The 16797-nt window shown below is 50.5% G+C and overlaps 6 protein-coding genes across 6 annotated transcripts; 2 read left to right on the top strand and 4 right to left on the bottom strand.

Annotated features, from left to right (window-relative positions):
- Window positions 1-743: 743 nt before the first annotated feature.
- EJ05DRAFT_494286 (thiolase) lies at window positions 744-2299 on the bottom strand (the record flags this gene model as incomplete). The annotated part of the gene is made up of 4 exons (XM_033746185.1): window positions 744-1542; window positions 1607-1968; window positions 2096-2184; window positions 2269-2299. 4 exons carry the CDS (start codon window positions 2297-2299, stop codon window positions 744-746), a joined length of 1281 nt encoding a protein of 426 aa, XP_033597182.1.
- Window positions 2300-2354: 55 nt separating this feature from the next.
- EJ05DRAFT_131527 (uncharacterized protein) lies at window positions 2355-3956 on the bottom strand. The gene is made up of 3 exons (XM_033739155.1): window positions 3659-3956; window positions 3375-3546; window positions 2355-3322 (listed from the first exon to the last, which is right to left on the bottom strand). The coding sequence occupies exons 1-3, from the start codon at window positions 3667-3669 to the stop codon at window positions 2723-2725; spliced, it is 783 nt and encodes a 260-aa protein (XP_033597181.1). The 5' UTR covers window positions 3670-3956; the 3' UTR covers window positions 2355-2722.
- On the bottom strand, window positions 3957-6491 carry EJ05DRAFT_131526 (uncharacterized protein). The gene is made up of 2 exons (XM_033739154.1): window positions 5473-6491; window positions 3957-5422 (listed from the first exon to the last, which is right to left on the bottom strand). Exons 1-2 carry the CDS (start codon window positions 6284-6286, stop codon window positions 4245-4247), a joined length of 1992 nt encoding a protein of 663 aa, XP_033597180.1. The 5' UTR covers window positions 6287-6491; the 3' UTR covers window positions 3957-4244.
- Window positions 6492-8853: 2362 nt separating this feature from the next.
- On the top strand, window positions 8854-10882 carry EJ05DRAFT_479157 (uncharacterized protein). The gene is made up of 2 exons (XM_033744620.1): window positions 8854-9571; window positions 9621-10882. The coding sequence occupies exons 1-2, from the start codon at window positions 9340-9342 to the stop codon at window positions 10631-10633; spliced, it is 1245 nt and encodes a 414-aa protein (XP_033597179.1). The 5' UTR covers window positions 8854-9339; the 3' UTR covers window positions 10634-10882.
- Window positions 10883-11226: 344 nt separating this feature from the next.
- EJ05DRAFT_503674 (mitochondrial ribosomal protein 10) lies at window positions 11227-11672 on the bottom strand (the record flags this gene model as incomplete). The annotated part of the gene is made up of 3 exons (XM_033747454.1): window positions 11227-11328; window positions 11392-11471; window positions 11537-11672. The coding sequence occupies 3 exons, from the start codon at window positions 11670-11672 to the stop codon at window positions 11227-11229; spliced, it is 318 nt and encodes a 105-aa protein (XP_033597178.1).
- Window positions 11673-11848: 176 nt separating this feature from the next.
- Window positions 11849-15485, top strand: EJ05DRAFT_513658 (uncharacterized protein). Its single transcript, XM_033748446.1, has 2 exons — window positions 11849-12324; window positions 12380-15485. Exons 1-2 carry the CDS (start codon window positions 11952-11954, stop codon window positions 15055-15057), a joined length of 3051 nt encoding a protein of 1016 aa, XP_033597177.1. The 5' UTR covers window positions 11849-11951; the 3' UTR covers window positions 15058-15485.
- The last annotated feature ends 1312 nt before the right edge of the window (window positions 15486-16797 follow it).

The following is a 16797-nucleotide window of genomic DNA, read 5'->3' as shown; positions in this document are numbered from 1 at the left end:
ATCTCAATGCGTGAACCCAATACCACTAAACAACACACTCGTAAGGCTCTACACAGCAAATCATTTTCTTCAACTATGACATAACCCGTTCCTCACCCACACAATGCTCAAGTCTGTCTTATTCCTTGTTCAATACCATGTATTGTCATTCAACAAGCCAAGCAGACTTCATACCCAGGCTAGGAGTCTGAGTAAGATATATTTTCTTTCGTGTGTCCAAGTATTCGTAAGATTGAAAAGCACAATGGGAATGTTCATATACATATAACTTCTCTATCTGTATACGGTCGGATACGCCCGGCGTTCTCTACATCTGGGCCTACGAGTAGGGTAGGTCTATTGACTGGGCTGGATGTATGGCGGATAGTGATATATACACAGCCAGTGGTAGGTCTGTGGAATTGTTTGTACCTCCGAAGTTTTTTGGTTTTCGTTTCGGTGCGAGAGGTTTCGTCCGGAGTATGGGCTGTGGGTCACACACATGTCCAAGTGAGTGTGCGGATGTTTGGAGTTGTTGACGAGGATGGAGAGCTACAGTGACGGGATGTCATGGACAGGAGTATAGCTGGAGGATCAATCTCGCTGACTGGTGTGATTGTAAAAAGGAGTCCTGTGATGCACTGAGGAGGAGACGACGCTGTTCTCAGAAGATGAGAAAGTTCATGGAACTTGTAGCAAACCGTCTATACAAAACCTATATACCAGAAGACTCGTACAATACACCACACTCACACAGCCAGTCTCTATTCCGCAACCCATACCGCGGCCATACCCATGCCCGTACCAACACACATACTAGTAACACCAATGCTCTGCTTCGTCCTCCTCAGCTCATTGAGCAGTGTGCTGACCTGCCGCGCGCCCGTGCAACCCAACGGGTGTCCAAACGCAATTGCGCCACCCTTGGGGTTAATCTTCGCCTGGTCCAAGCCTAACTCGTTGATGCAAAACAAGCACTGTGACGCAAACGCCTCGTTGATCTCGTAGATGTCGACGTCGTTCTTGTCAAGACCGGTCTTGGCCAAGACAGGTGGGATAGCGGCTGCTGGGCCCACGCCCATGAGAAGTGGCGGTACGCCCACAACGCTTGCGTTGACGAATTTGCCGATGATGGGCTGCCCGAGCTTCTGTGCGGTGGAGCGCTTCATGAGTAATACGGCGGCAGCGCCATCGCTGACTTGTGATGCGTTACCGGCGTGAATTGTGCCGTCTGCTGCAAACGCGGCCTTGATCTTGCCGAGACTCTCGGGCGTGATGCCCTCGCGAATACCGTCGTCTTTGTCTACGACAATCTCCTTCTCCTCCTCGGTCTTGGGGTCTGTCCACTTGACGGTCAGAGGTGCGATCTCCTCCTTGAAGAGACCGGCTTTTTGGGCCTTGACTGCTTTCTGGAAGGAGTGCGCGGCGAACTCGTCTTGCGAGGCACGCGAGATACCCTTGTCCTTAGCCATGTCTTCGGAAAGGACGCCCATGGGGACTTTGCAGTTGGCAGATTCTTCGACTTCTTCAAGAGCGTCAGAGAACTCTGTCACGGCAGTAGGACTAGAAACATGTATGTATCAGCTACTTGATTCAGGCTTCATGAGGAGCCCGGATGTAGACTCACCCGTATTGTAGAGTCATGCTCTCCACACCGGCACCAATACCGACGTCAATCATGCCCGCCTTGATGGCGTTCGCGACGTCTACACAGGCCTGAAGACCACTTGAGCATTGCCTGTTCAAGCTCTTGACCGCAGCCGAGACTGGGAAGCCTGCTGCGATCGCAGCGGCCCTGAACTCAGTCGCGCCACCTCCTGGAGCCAGCACGGTACCGACGGCAATATCTTCGACGAGACTGGGGTCAATCTTGGAGCGTTCGATGAGAGATTTGAAGACACCAGTGAGGATATCGGCAGGCATAGTGTCCTTGAAACCGCCCTTGCGACCCCTGGTGATTGCGGAGCGGAGCGCCGCTGTCACGACGATCTAACAAGATGTCAGCACTGTTTCTTCCAAGCTTCGAGGCTGTTGAAGCCTCCTCAATACACCATGGCTGCTATATTAGAGCTTTTGCCGCTCCGCACTCCAGATGTCCTATATGGATAGTACTTACATCGTCGGCATGCTTCTCGAGCAGCGCACTCTTTCCCTTTGGTCCGGAGCTCTGAAGGTGCTCTCCGACCTGCGCAAGCCGATTTTGAGCTGTTCCAAATCAGTTTTTATTCTCTATCTAGTTGTAGCCTACATAGAGCAGTGAGATCACCACCGCTCTAGAGAACAACATACCCGATGAGTTTCTTCCTGTCTGGTTGGCCATCGTGGTGTGTAGAGTCCGGTGCAAGGAGGACGAAGTCGTGAGAAGAATGATGGCTCGAAGGAGGCTAGAAGTGAGGTCCGAGAGAGAAATATGTTAACTCGGCTTCTTAAGCATAGACAATGATGACAACGAGGGACCGAGGCATCTTCCTAATCCGTCTAGTGGCCGGGGTAGCGCGGGAACTCGCGTGACGTATCTTCACATGCAATTCAGACCCCGCAGATCTTCACATGTTCGAGACTTTTCATTTTCATGCAATGATGCCTGGGGCATCTGGTCGTATAGTAGAATACACGCTCGAATCGTCTCAAAATACTGAAAGGTGTTGGTGGTATCCTCCTGAGTAGCCTTTGACGCCTTGTATATGCCCATATCCCTGATATCATGTTCTCGAACGCAAGAAGTAGCACCATCAGTGCTATATTATCCATCCCTCCGCAGTCTTCGCTCTAGCTCGTCCGCAACGCTGTCCATCTGTGCCTCCTCGTACCCGGGTGGTGGTTCCGCAGGAGGTGTGAACGGTGCCGCGGGAACTCTAGGAGAATTAGGACCTGTCGACCCGGATAGTATCTCGCTGTCTCGTCTCATGGCTTCTTGTTGCTCTACAACCTGTTCTGGAGGTACAGGTACACCACTCCCTGGCTCGTAAGCTGGCAGCTCATCTAGATGCACAGCATCAAGATTCACCCCTGCCAAAGCACCACCACCAAGTCCTCTTCCAGTCTCAGAGCCGTCTCCTGCTGCGTGTCCGGACTCACGCGCCACTTCCACGGCTTGTTGTAGGCGCTCCTTGACTCTTTCAAACCGTGCGCTGAAGTCAAATGCGCCGCCTTCTTTGAAAGTTATTTTTAACTCGAGTGCAGCGTGTTGAGGTGGTATGTTGCCACCAGCGACCGGCTGTACGAGTGCTGTCCAAGTGTTGGGACCAAACCAAGGCGAGTCAACGTGTGTGTCATGTAGATTGAGGATGGGCGCGGCGAAGGACTGAAGGGTAGGTGAGGGGGTCTGGGGAAGATACACGACCTGAGAAGATTTAGTGAAATAATTCATGTAGAGAAGGGTTTGAAATTCTTACACGTCGATTTGTGAGATGTATCGTACCGCTGGAGCTTGTGACGTGAAATGGCTCCCTGCCAGGGTACTTGTTCAACGTTTGTAGAGAGAGGGTTGTCCGCGGTGGAGACTTGTAGAGTGTTTCTTCGTTTGGTAGAGGTGTAAAGTTCTGTGCATCCGAGAGCATTACCCAGCTGTAGAGGCAAATAGTGTCAGTAAAGATGTATCCAGAGAGCTTCATCCCGAAAGGCCTACGTCAGCAGGAACACTGCTTGCCTTGATCAGCGATGCTGAGAATTAACCTACTTTATGGACATCTTGAATTCTCGTGAGCCTTGCTGGCTGAGGAGAGTCTTATACAACTTTGGCTCGCACAGAAGTATTGCAGATATCCTCCAGGCAGAATACTTGATGCGGGAGGTATTGAAGTTGAGGTCGCGGAGGTCATTCGTCGGTTGACGTGTCAAGACGCGCGTTGATCGAACAGCAATGCGAACAGTCAGACTTTGCCTCTGGGGTGGAGTATGTATCCTTATCACCTGGGATAGTTAAGGGGTATCTTTGAGAAGACTAGTGTTGATATCGAGATAATAGAGTCTGGTGGAGCGGGCATGGATTCATGGTGAAGGGTCATGACGCTAAGCGGGGAAGAATCAGACCGTGGCGACCAGGCTTTTCGGTCATCCATCCGAATTTCTGATAACAATGAGGCATTAACTTATCATATCATGTTTACCTATAATAGACATTATCAACACAGTAGAAAATGGCGTGCCTGATATCAAGAACAAACGATTTATCTGGGTATTCTGCCTTTATACTAATAACGCCACGCCGAACCCCGACACCATACCCAAGAATCAACATATCCATGGAAGAATCAAGAACCATCCTAAACCCTTCTCCATATCCCACTGACCCGTGCAAGCACTTCTCCGAACATGCTCGAATCAAACTCTCCGCATACCCCAACAAATCTCCACTTTTCCCCGTCATCCGGAGGTGTTTGCGTGACCACCTGCAGCCCGTCCGGCTCTCGTCCGGCTGCTCCCCACTGCCGAATCGCTAGCCTCTCTGTCGTCGCATCAACGAAGTCATCATAGAAGACGATTCCAGCAATTCTGCCGGTGCCAGGAACGAAGCAGATATCTATCCGAGTAATCTCTGTCGAAGCAGTCTTGGACCCTAGGTCGAGTACTTTGCATTTGGATTCTGCGTCGCCGGATGGATGCCCGTAGTGGTGCAAGAAGCAATCCTTGGAGTTCTTGTCTGAAGGCGGATCATGAGCGAAACCGAAGCCGATGGCTCCTATGGCGCCGTCAGCATCAGCGTCGAAAGAACTCCAGGCTAGACTGTGATGGTGGTAGCTGTGTAAACATATCTTGCGCAGCGTGTTTTCCCCCTTTTGGGCTTGCACACGGCCGCGCGGAGTCTCATTCAGATCCAAAGATGTGAATGCCTTGTAAGTCCGACGCGCGAGCGGTGGATCTCCTACCAAGTGCGTATATAGATCGTTGTCGCGAGAGAACGCTTGCGTCTTGATGGCAGCTGCATCTTGCGTCATGGAATCGTCAGACGCATCATTGGCATTAGGTACCGGAAGGCGCATTCGGAGGACCTCTGGATATGCAAAGTCTGGGCGCTTCATCTGAGTTTTACCTGTCATGACATTGAACTCGGCATATGCCAAGTGTGGGTGGTCCACGAGCCGGGCTGCCTCCTGAACAATCAGTGTCATGGCCTCGCGACATAGGAGCTTTGCCTCGTTCAGGGCTAAGGGATCCACAGGTATCGGTGACCGATCATGGTTGATGGCGTACAGATCCCAACTCTCGCCAATTGTGTTATCTTCAATCTCAAATGTGTTGTTACGCTCGATGAATCCTTTCGCTCGCTTTTGGCACGGAGAAAGCTTCTCTGACGATTGCGATAAGTTGGACATTGAGGTTTCGATATGTATCCCGCGCTCTAGTCTAGGGGCGTAGAAGTCGTCTGTTGCAAGAGTATTGGAAGTGTACTGAGGCTTCTTCTCCGGTTCTCGTATCTTGAATTTCGACGGATTCTTCAGGACTGGCATATCGTTAGCAGATTTGTTGTGTAGCGTGTAGCTCATGACGCACTTTCTGAGATCCGTTTCCAGAGCTTTTTGTAGGACATCATGGCATCAAAAAGATCCGACGTATACAATTGGCAAGGGGCGTAGTTCAGGATAATGAACTTCTTCGCCCAGTCTGGATCTTTTGCTACCATCTTCCATTTCCACTGCTGGAATGACTTCAACGCCGTATATCTCATAAGAATTGCTTGTGTCTTTGAACAGCTCCTCGCCACCATTGAAGGAAAGGCGTTGGCAACTGCTACAACAGAAGCAAGTGTCCAAGGGACCTCGGGCTTCTTCACTTCTCCACCGCCAGTCCAATTGACACTGATCGTGATTTCAGTATCCTGCAGGGCTTCTATATGGGACTTGTTGAGCTCCTCTTTTACACCAACATCCACAGGCACTGGTCCGACAGCCAACTGAACATCCACAGCCTGTTTGACCTCCCTCAGCTTTCTCTTATCGTTCACTTGAATCGAGATAATGGCATTGAAGACGCCCCCTTCTTCAAATCCGCTAATAAAAGAGTCTCCATAGACCTCCGTAAACCTGTCCGGCGGGAGGTCTTCAATCGGTTGAAACTCCATGTCCTCCTGGTCGACGCTCGTGTTGTCATTATTCACGGCCACACTAACAATGTAATTCAACTCGGAGTCTAGAACCTTGTTCTCATTTACAAATGCTGCGCTTCCATTTCCGTGGATTGTGCCATACCCAATCGACATAGCGGTCGAGATGTTCAGGGCATCCATGATGTCTGACACGTTCTCAATTGCTCGCGTCGAAAACGTCACACTTTGGCTAATCGGCGGCGGTGTTGATGAGTCGACCATGGTGAAAGGTGACACGGCGCGTGGAGGCCCTAGGATAATAGAGGCGGATGTCGACTGTCTTCGACCTTCCCTCTCGTCGGGTGCAGGTGTCTCCCTGATGGCTGGTACGCTCCCAGATCGCTCTGCATTCCCGCTACGTCCAAGGAGATCTGGCGTCCCTGGGGGTGAAGGTGGCGGATTTGCATCTCTAGCATTGATTTGTGCGACGCGCTTCGTGACGTCTGGACCGCCGGTGACTCTGCGTGAACGGATGGGAAACGATCTGTTTGTGATTTTGACAGCGCCGTCAAGGCGGATATCTTGAGTATAGGTATTGAAGCCCTGACCTATGATCGCGAGAAGTGAGTACATCGCTGTCGATTTCATCCCTTTCACTCACTCACTCACCCAGTCGCATTGCATTTGTGTATGGGGCTTCGAGCGCCATGTTTTTATAAGGTCCAATGCTCTTGAGACGTTATTGATGCTGCAAGATACACGTTAAGCACGGAATGACGCGACCATAACATTAGCCTTACATGTATCGGAACTCTCGCAAGGAAATGTTTAAAAAGACCGGGGGACTCAGATCAAAGCAATCAACAACAGGTGTCTGGAACTGGGTACTGGTTACAAATGAATATTCGCGCCACAGTAATCGGAACGTCCTGCTGTGGTCTTATATAAATGTCAGGCTTATTCTCAGGAACCTGGGAAACCAACCGCCCTAGACGTCGCTGCCAGAAACGGAGTGATCTCCAACACTCGCATCTAATCGCCGCTAGGGCTGAGCAAGCACACGCGAATCGCCCGCCGTGCAGAAGCTATACATCCCCAGTGTACGACCATACTCGAAGGGGCATAAGGTAACTATTTTTACCATTCGGGCTAGGATGTATACTGTGAGACTTCAAATTTCGGTTACTGTTGTCTTATACGAGGATGACATGCGGCTGTGACGAAGCTGGGAGGGTTGCGAATGAAACATGGGGTCGGAAGGGATGTTTGTTGGTCCTTTAGCTCAAGGACAATGGACCAACGCTGTGAGGTGTTGTGATGCGCATTTTCAGGCGCGTAGAGTAGATGCCCAGTATGCGCCGTATACTGTGCCGCTCAGAGCGCTTAGGAAGCGCGCTGCAGACAGCAATTCTATTCTTTCACACAAGCAAACGCCTGATTGACGCAGTGTCATCAATCATGGACCTGCTCTTGAGGCTTGTGCTGGTTATGGAACGCCGTTTGAACCGGGATGTGTCGTCACAGCCCGGCTGTGGGAGTCTTCTAGTCAGATTTTAGCCCACCATCTTCAATTTCTCAGACGATACTCTTCCTTCTGTTATGCGCAATTGGAACAGAAATCAAAGCACCACTAACGGCCCTAGTCGCAAACCGGCGGAGGGCGGAAGATTGAAATGCCCTCTCTACTGGCTATCGCCAAATATACGCCTGTACAGTCTGCATTCCTAGGATCATAAAACATGAAGTTCTGCTTGATTTGGACCCGTATTATACATAAGAGAAGAGCAACTGCGGAGGGCCGTTATACTACCACAATTCCTGTTTGTTTAGTAACTAGGCTACTATGATTTGAGTTGATGCAATTTTGAAACGCAGACGCAACAAGACTTCATGCGTCCTGTAGCCTAATCCAGGTCCACGTATAAGACTTCGCATATTATCGGTACCCAAAATGAATAAGAAAATGGTACTAAACCAGATCAAGCCTACAAGACCGTCTTCGCCTTGCGTTTCGTATGGTGCTTATGATACTTCTAGTCTGGTGGATTCGGGCTGCGACCCACCTGAACATACTCGAGAATGTACGTTAAAGGTGTTGCTCACATTTCGATTCTGCAATCATTTAACGGGTTCCGTCGCCTTGTTAGTAAAGGTATTTAGTGTCAAGCGCAGCGTTATCAGAAGGCTCATTCGACTTTATATCTATGTCAGACATAAATTCAGTGGTGAGACTGTACGACGATGAAAGCTTTCCGCTGACTGGATGCCACTGTAGCACAACATGGTGTTTCGCACTATGATTTAACCTTCGTTGCGAAATGTATCACTCATGCATGCCTTCGCCTTTGAAGCCCGTAGGTTATGAGACGCGCATGCACTTCCAGAGCGACAAAAGCTTCTCAGAGTGTAGAACGTCCATGAAATAGCAGGTGCTGAAGCTGGATTTGAGATCGTGGGATCTGAACGACACGCATATAGCTCGCCTTGAATACGGTAGAGCATGAGTCTGAATGGAAAAGTACAGAGAACAATAGGATGAGTGTATGAGTTCTTGAAACCGTCAGAAGTCCAGGTTTATCAAAAAGAAGTCCGCGGACTGTTATGCACAACGGTCGATCGACATGGCTACAATGTAGTGGTTGCCTGAAAGTGGATGAATGCCTTGTGGCGGTTTTGGCCCATACTTGGACTCGGTTCGGAGAGCCATAGAGAGGAACGTCGCATCTGCTAGTCCGGTGACGCTAGTGCAAATGCGGTAAAGCCTTCTCAGCCGCACCGGAGAGTCAGCAGAGTCAAGCCCCGATACGCACTCTTAGTTGTTTTTCATACAATTTGCTACTCCTTTCAATCTGCACATTACGCCATGGCTGTCAATCGTCGCCTTGATTGGCCGCGATCTCCGGCTCGATCACGCGTGCCTGCATTGTATTGGAGAGAACCAAAGACGAACTTTCCTCAAATGGGCTTGCAGATCGAACATGGACCGCTACGTGCACAGTAACGAGTCAACCGCTGCGCTGACAGATGTCTTTTTGGGGGCTTAGAGCTTCGATGCGACCCGGAGAAGCCAGTCTAGTCGTTCTCGGCCATTGTTCCCGCCTCGACGACAGTAATATGGATGAGTGGTCCAGAATGCTGGCCCCCGTTTGTACAAAATGAGAGTAATATGAACCACCCTGACCGCTCTGCTGTACAACGGTTGCAGATCTCGTTTGTTCGTTATCCTTTCTTGTCGTCGTTGTCGTCTCTCCAAGCTTCTCTTTCATCTCACGTCATAATTCTCTGCGGAAGCCAGAGTATAATCTGATACTGCCCCCCGCACACGTCGCAAGACAATGGTTGTCAGTATGGGTCGAGTATTTATGTCTGCTGCCATTCTGGCGCCCGTCATGATCTCTGCAGTGCCGTGGAATGGGCCTCGAGCAACTGGCGATGCTGGAGCTGAGGTAGTCGGGTGGAGTCCAGCTCCTACATCACCACCATTGTTGTATAGAGGCATGGACAGTATTTTCGAACGTCAAGCCTCGAGGGGTGACAATACTTGTGGCTACGGCCACGATGATCCCTGTAAGAATGGTCTATCGTTAACATTCTCTACGTACTAACCGGTCTTCAGCAAATACTTTCAGCTGTATCGACGATTCCTATGTTTGTGCGACGAATAGTTTCTACGGCGTTCATGGATGCTGTAATCCCAACAGCCTCAATGCTTGCTCCATCAAGACGACCTGCGTGCCTTCATCGGAGGCCTCTTCCTGCACTGGTGCTTGCGCGAGCAATGGCTATGTGGCTCTGTGTACAGCTGGGTCTCTAACGGGTTGTTATAATATCCTCTATGATTTCGGAACAACCACAATGACAGAGTGGGGCTGCTCCAATGTCGACACCACGATCCTAGTCGACTACTCGACCAGCGGCGAGTCTTTGCTACCTGACACTAGCCAAGTCGAGGTGCCAATCTCAACCAGAGTGATAACAGTCAACCCTTCAGAGTCCGCCGAGGACTCAAGTGCTGATACCGCGACTACTATCGGTTCGTCTTCCAACGGCATAAACAGCTCGAATGAAGGCAGTAGCACAAACGTCGGAGCCATTGCAGGAGGAGTTGTCGGAGGCGTCGCCGGCCTAGCCATCATTGTCGCCGGAATTGTGTTCCTACTCATGCGCCGCAAGAAGAAGTCCAAAGCAGCTGCCGCCGCTGCCGCCCCGGCTGCTGCTGGAGGATACCAACCGCCACCGATGAGTGGACCACAAGGACCGCAATCCTCTGTACCCCAGGGCACGTATCCCCAAGGCGCATACCCTCAGCAAAATTACGGTCAGCAAACCGCGTACGACCCTAGTGCGCAGCAGGCCACCGCAGGCTACTATCAACCTCAAGATCCATCTAAACAGCCCCCAACTCAAGACTATAAATACAATTACAATGCACCAGGGGCAGAGGCTCCGCCTCCTGCTGCCGGCGCTGCGGAGCTCGGGGGAGGATCACAGGCACCATATACCCAACCTAGCAGTCCTCCGCCCGGAGCTACTGCACAGCATGACTCTATCCAGCAGCTAGATTCGACAACAGTGAACCCAACTGGTCAAACTTCGCCGAAGCCAGTGGTGCATGAAATTGGCTCGTAGAGAGGAGGATGTATTGTTGCTGCATAATTGGATACGTAATGCGATTATGATGGTGCAGAACGGGCGTTTTGTAGCATCTAGACTATGCCTACGGGCTGTCGATTATTTGTATATAAGAACTTTAAAGTACACTTGGTCCTAGTAAGCTCCGAAGTGACTGATATGATAACAGACTCTCGCCCTTTCGAAGATTGATGCCCACGAAGGTTTACTGACTATCCTTGTACATATATAATCCTAACACAATGCGATTTTGTGCGCGTAGAGCTAGATGGTTCGGAATCTTGCCTCCGCGCTTAGATATCAGCGAAAGAGTGATACATTTTCACCAAGTTCTCGGTGAGAGTATATATATACATTGTACAGTGTGTCGCTCCTAGACACAACTCCCCCAATGCGATTCTGATGCAATATCTTGCACATCTAGTTTATTTGAGCACATATGTTCTGCCCGTATTTCGCCAGACACCAGATATTCCGACAATGGTATGACTTAGCATTCGTCGTACTGCCATTTTGTGTGATGTAGATATTGCTGTGGTGGTCGGATTGGCCTCTGATGCTGATCGAACGAGCAAGTAAGTTTGCAGGCATTAGTGGTGTTCGTGGATCCCTTTCTTGTGCGGTCCTTTGATTTTAGGATACATTCTCGAGAGGTGCCAGTTAATGTTGTTCTTCTTCGGTGCTTTGCCAGGCTGTGAGATCCATTAGCATCATTCAAGGTGATACGACAATCGCAAATAAGGGGTGCGCCGTACAGGTGCGTCCATACACGCTCTCAGCTGTTGCTCTACTTGTGCGCAACCTGCAATGCCATGTCCTGAAGATGCCCAGCAACCTATTTCATAATTAAAATTAGCGGCCAAGTTGCATACAGTGGGCCGTTTGGGACTGATCACGTACCCAGGACTGATGACATGACTGAGATACATGGATTTACTACTTCCCTATCCGGCTTTTTGACGCGGAGTTTATTCAGAGGGGGTAGAGGGCGCGCCGCCATTGACCTGGCACCAGAGATTGGCGCCGCTTTCACCATGGTGACAAACAGTTATCAAAAAAGTGTAGAGTCAATTCGCAGTTCGTATGAACTCAAGTCTGATCCAGTGGCAGCAGAACTGTGATCGTTATGGCAGAACTTCGGAGCCGTGTTCAAGCCACGGCCGCCCTGGCTGGTTGGAGCCCGCGACCAGTCGGTCAAAACAAACAACCGTCAAATACTCCTGTTCTGCACCACCCCCAGTTCACGCTGGAACCCGAATCCAGAGCGGCTATGTCATATATGCAATCACTCGCCATATTCCTAGATTAACTAATTATGCCACATACGCCGCCACGTACGCGCGCCTCCGCCGACATGCTCGACAAACAATGGCTCGAGACCTCAGCAGCCGCAGATTTCCTCGATCCCAACACGCTACCTATTCCAAAAGTACGCAAAGCATGGGAAAGAACACCACAAAGCCCGTTCAAGAAGGGGCAAGGGCGAAAAAAAGTATGGAGGCGGCACCAGATTGCTGAACCAAAGGCTGGAGACAGACTCGAGCTTGGAACGGTCCGCGTGGTGAAAAAGCAATGCCTTGAGGGGGGAGGAATTGCTGAAGCTAAAGAAGATGTTGATCAGTTCGATAACAAGCGCAAGAGGGGCGCTGCGGTCGCAACCCGAACAGAGAGGAAAGGCGCGTCGCCGAGTATGCTTACCTTCTTCCTGAACGCGTTGTGCACTAAGAGCTAACTTCCAGAAAGGAAAACGACGTATAGCTCGGCGAAGAACTAGCACAGTCATACCGAGACTAGATCTTCAAGAACATGATATACCTCCTCCAGAGCAAAGCACGCGACCTACGAGTCCCGTCGCGAAAACCCTCGAAGCCTACAGAGACGGAGATGAAGTCGAAGATAGCGAACCTCCAGAGCAGAGCACGCGACCTACGAGTCCCGTCGCGAAAACCCTCGAAGCCTACGGCGACGGAGATGAAGTCGAAGATGGCGAACCGTGTTCAGACCCAGTAACTACGTCTCCAATACAGTCACAAACAATTCTTAACGAGGAACGTTCTGTCAGCCCACAAGGATACACTATTCAAGATCCGTCTGCTGAAGCATCGTTCGTCTCGTTGGATGATGTGGAACCTGAAGTCGAAGCGTCAGAACATGATGCTAACGAAGAATACGACGAGACCAATGAGCAAGCCCCCGACCGACTCTCGGAGCAACATACGTATTCAGAGCAGGAAATGTTCATTGACGAACCCGTAGAGGGCCTCAGCACAATCTATGAAGACGAGACAGAAGACGACAACTCCTTAGCACAAGTTAACATCATAGAATGCTCCGATGACCAAGCACATTCTATCCTTGGCTCTGACAGGTCTCGCACCACTGATCTGACAGTAAAAGATGAAACTATCGAAACCACTCTTCCGATCGATGGCCCGCAAGATGTTGAATATGTCGAACGCATCATCGAACCACCTCAGAAGGATGAACAACAAAACGAAGAATCTCGTCTAGGTCTATCACTCCTCGAAAGAGACGCTTCAACCGTCATGGATGAGAGTCCAAAGCCAGAGCCAGTTGCTACGTCCGTCTTAGAACATAGTATATCCCAAGTGGATGACACCCTAGCAAATGAGGTAGAAGTGGAACTTGTTCAAGAAGTTGCAACAGAAAACGCAATTGAACTTAGTGAAGAAATAGAAGAAAGCGAGTCTACCATCATAGACCGAACCGCCACAGATGATGCGCCTGCCGATTCGACGGCCACTCTCCAAATTACGTTTGGCGGAGAGGCCTGTGCGACTTCAGAAGATGCTAAAGCGGTGTTTGAGAACAAAGACCAGCTCGCAGAAGAGATGTTTGCCCAGACAGAGGCTGCTATCAGCACTCCGAAACAGAACGGCGCCGTGGTGTGCAAGCCATATATCATTGAAGGAGAGGCTGCCAGCGTATCGACTTTGGACGAAACTGACGAGCTCACATTAGACAGCCAATGTGCAGACAGTGAATGTGTAGATGCTACAAACGACACGGTGACAGCAGATGAAGAAATCGCCAGCAGTACTGATGCTGCATCTATTGCGGATGGACTGACATTGGACTTGGATTTGAACTTAGCTTTTCAGAGCACCCCCAGGAGATCTCCGAGAAAAGCAGAAGAAACTGTGATTTCGCGACTGGAACAACTTCCCGACGACATCACCACCGATTTAGATGCTGATACCGCAATTCTGAAGGATTTTCTCAGTCGAGCAGCAGCAAGCAAAGCCAACCGGTCTAATATCATACACAAACGCGAATCCCTCTCCAATCGTCGCGACTCAGATGCGATCAAGCAAGCTCTTGCATCCCCTCGAAAAGCTCTAGAAGATAAAGACCCTAATTCTCCCTCGCCTCGCAAAAAGCTGGTCAAAGACATGCCATCTTCGCGCTCGGCCAAGGATCTTCTGGCTCAAGATGTAGACGATATGGAGGACGACACCATGAGACTCGATGACACAATGAAGCTCGACGACGCAACTATCCCGTCGACACGCCGCAGCGTCCGGACCCGCAGCTCTCGCATACCACCGCCTTCAACTCTTCCTACACCTAATCGTATCTCAATAAGGACATCTTCCCAGGAACCTGTGGTCGCTTCAAAAAAAACGGAAGCTCAGGAGCTGGCTCTACTGACTAGGAATAATACACGGCGCAACAAAGGATCGGCATTGAATGCATTTTCACGGCTCAAGAAACTTGAGACTGAGACCGCACTGGATTCGCCATACCACAGCTCTGATGATGAAACGACCCGGAATCTGCCTGGTCGACATATACGCTGGGACGAGCAGCTCGCGTACTTTCAGGACTCGGAAGGGAAATCGGTGCAACTCACGGCAGCGCTTCCTGTTCCTACGCTTGTAGCTGCCGAGAAGGCTGCAGAGGCTGTAGAGCAGGGGTCGGGCACGGCGGGCGACTCGAGGAAGCGTAAATCGAGGGATTCGGAAGCATCATCTACTCCTAAGGTCCGAAGGATACGTGGTCTGGGTGCATCGAATGGTACGCCGGGCAAAGGTCTGCTTACGACAGTATCATCCTTCTTGCCAGATGCCGTTCAAGAACAGCAGGCGCAGTCGCAAGCTAGGGTGAGCAAGGAGGAACAGCGATTGACAAAGCCCACAAAATCCAAGCGCACGACGAAGTCCAGCGCAGAAGCTACAACTACGAGTCCAAAGACCCCAGCCTCTACACCTGTGACTCAGGTCATAGCTACGATGGCTGACGCAACGAAGTCTGCTGTACTTGCAAAACCAAAGCAAACCAAAAGCAGGTTGGCAGCGCCGAAGAAGGTTATCCTGCCCGGGTCAGCAGCAGATAAGGCAGCCAGTGAGGAGAAGCCAACAAGTGCCACTCCAGCGAGGCGCAGGGCGCGGAGAGTATGAGAATCTGATAGGTGGTGTGAAGCAGTGTTTTTTGCGAAATTTAGCGCGTTGGCAGGACATTCACTTGAGATTAGCATGGAAACATATTGCATGGCATCTGAATAACTCGCATGAGTTTGGAGTTGGCATTCGACATACTGCAGTCGGTCAAGGCGGATTTGAGCCTTTTACGCGGTCGTTGACTTTCTGTAAATACTTGGGTGCCTTTGGGGTTCGTTGGCTTTCTTCTGGATCATGATACAGGCGTATGTTAGCTCGTAGATACGAGATATTCATGATGGCAACCATGCCACCCGCGGCGTAAACACTTTTTCTCCTGGACATGGACTTCCACCTGGCAGTGTGTTTGTAGCTGAGTAAGCGATGCTGGTTCCGAGTGAGTGGTGCGACACTAATTAATGGATGGATTTGCGATTCCACAATGGCATCACAACGAGGGCGTGCAGAAAGCCACGGCATAACAACTGATCAGTCATCGCGTCTTTTTGCTTATGAGGCTTGCACGGTCGTCTCGGCATACATCGAATTGTGCCTGTGTTTGACAACGCCGATAGCATCATGCCTCGTCAGCTAGCAACTAAGTCTCCAATCATTGGTCTCCCACTTGTTGACCATGTCTTCTAGCAGCCGACTTATCCGTCCACTGACTGCTTGCTTCTACGCTTATATGCTTCCCTGCAGTAGGAGCTTTAGAGGTTGCTCGGGTGGCGCTCCGTGTCCCCGGTTCAGTCGACACTGGTATATACAAGCCAAGGCGAGCTGGTGTCCGAGATAGGTACATCATTCGATCAAGCAAGTAATACTAGAGGCGTTGGTGCTCTACTCACTCACACTTTCACGACATCTACCTGGGCGTCCACGCTGGTAGTAGGAGTAAGCTGCCGATCCATGGATCCAGAGGACACGCAAGCACGCACACACACACGCAGTAAAGTAATCACTAGGGAATTGCCGGATTCCGATCTTCTCAGCTATTAGCATGTCCCAAAGACAGCTAGTCAGAATGTCCTGCAACATGTCACATTCCAGTTCAAAGCACATGGGCAGACATGGCGCTTCTGCGCTCTTATCGTCGTTGTCGTTTCTGGAAGTTCTTAATATAGAAATCTGCCACCGAAGAGATCATCTCCTCCTCGAATCAACGGTTTCTCACCGACGAGGAAATGCCTCGGAGTCGCAATGGCATGCATTTGTTACTGGTCTGGACCGAGAGCGCCGCCATCGCCACTGGTTTTTGCTCTATAATGCATTGCCCCAGAGCTTTCCGTCGGTAGGGGCCTACTGGTGATAGAGGAGAGCCACTACTCGAGCAAGTCCCTGTCTCTCCACAACAGTGAATATCAACTAAACATCCGTCCGCTGGGGATGGAGTCTGCCGTCCCCGCACGCCAAACCGCAAGAAAACGAAAATGACATGGGCAGGGGCGAAACAAGCTGGCCTGACACTAGACTGTGTTTCCATTCAATACCTTCTAACTCCAATGTTTTATTACGAGAAGCAGTATGGATTGGCAGCCATGCTGTTTGGTGAAGATTGAACGTCTCGCCTGAAATATGCAAGGCGTCTCGGGCACGGATATATGATATAGATCTGCGGAATGAAGGTGAGTGAGATAGGATGTGAGGTTGTTCTCGCAGGCTCAGCTCAGGTCAGCTCAGTAACCCCGCTCTACTTCCGACCCTCCACCTCCCCCCTCCCCCTCTTCTATCATCATCATGATCATCCACCGGCGAGAGATC

Source organism: Pseudovirgaria hyperparasitica (assembly GCF_010093815.1).
Source record: "Pseudovirgaria hyperparasitica strain CBS 121739 unplaced genomic scaffold EJ05scaffold_15, whole genome shotgun sequence".
NCBI classification, from domain to species: domain Eukaryota; kingdom Fungi; phylum Ascomycota; class Dothideomycetes; order Acrospermales; family Acrospermaceae; genus Pseudovirgaria; species Pseudovirgaria hyperparasitica.
The sequence above is the reverse complement of the archived record's forward strand: the minus strand, read 5'-3'. Positions and strand labels throughout refer to the sequence as shown.

Bases quoted from the DNA above. Each gene is read 5' to 3' on its own strand.
- EJ05DRAFT_131527 (XM_033739155.1), bottom strand. The intron at 3,323-3,374 runs GTAAGAATTTCA...AAATCTTCTCAG, and splicing joins TACATCTCACAAATCGACGT to GTCGTGTATCTTCCCCAGAC.
- EJ05DRAFT_131526 (XM_033739154.1), bottom strand. From the start codon at position 6,286: ATGGTCGACTCATCAACACCGCCGCCGATTAGCCAAAGTGTGACGTTT. The intron at 5,423-5,472 runs GTGCGTCATGAG...ACGATATGCCAG, and splicing joins CTGGAAACGGATCTCAGAAA to TCCTGAAGAATCCGTCGAAA.
- EJ05DRAFT_479157 (XM_033744620.1), top strand. From the start codon at position 9,340: ATGGTTGTCAGTATGGGTCGAGTATTTATGTCTGCTGCCATTCTGGCG. The intron at 9,572-9,620 runs GTAAGAATGGTC...ACCGGTCTTCAG, and splicing joins CTACGGCCACGATGATCCCT to CAAATACTTTCAGCTGTATC.
- EJ05DRAFT_513658 (XM_033748446.1), top strand. From the start codon at position 11,952: ATGCCACATACGCCGCCACGTACGCGCGCCTCCGCCGACATGCTCGAC. The intron at 12,325-12,379 runs GTATGCTTACCT...ACTTCCAGAAAG, and splicing joins GAGGAAAGGCGCGTCGCCGA to GAAAACGACGTATAGCTCGG.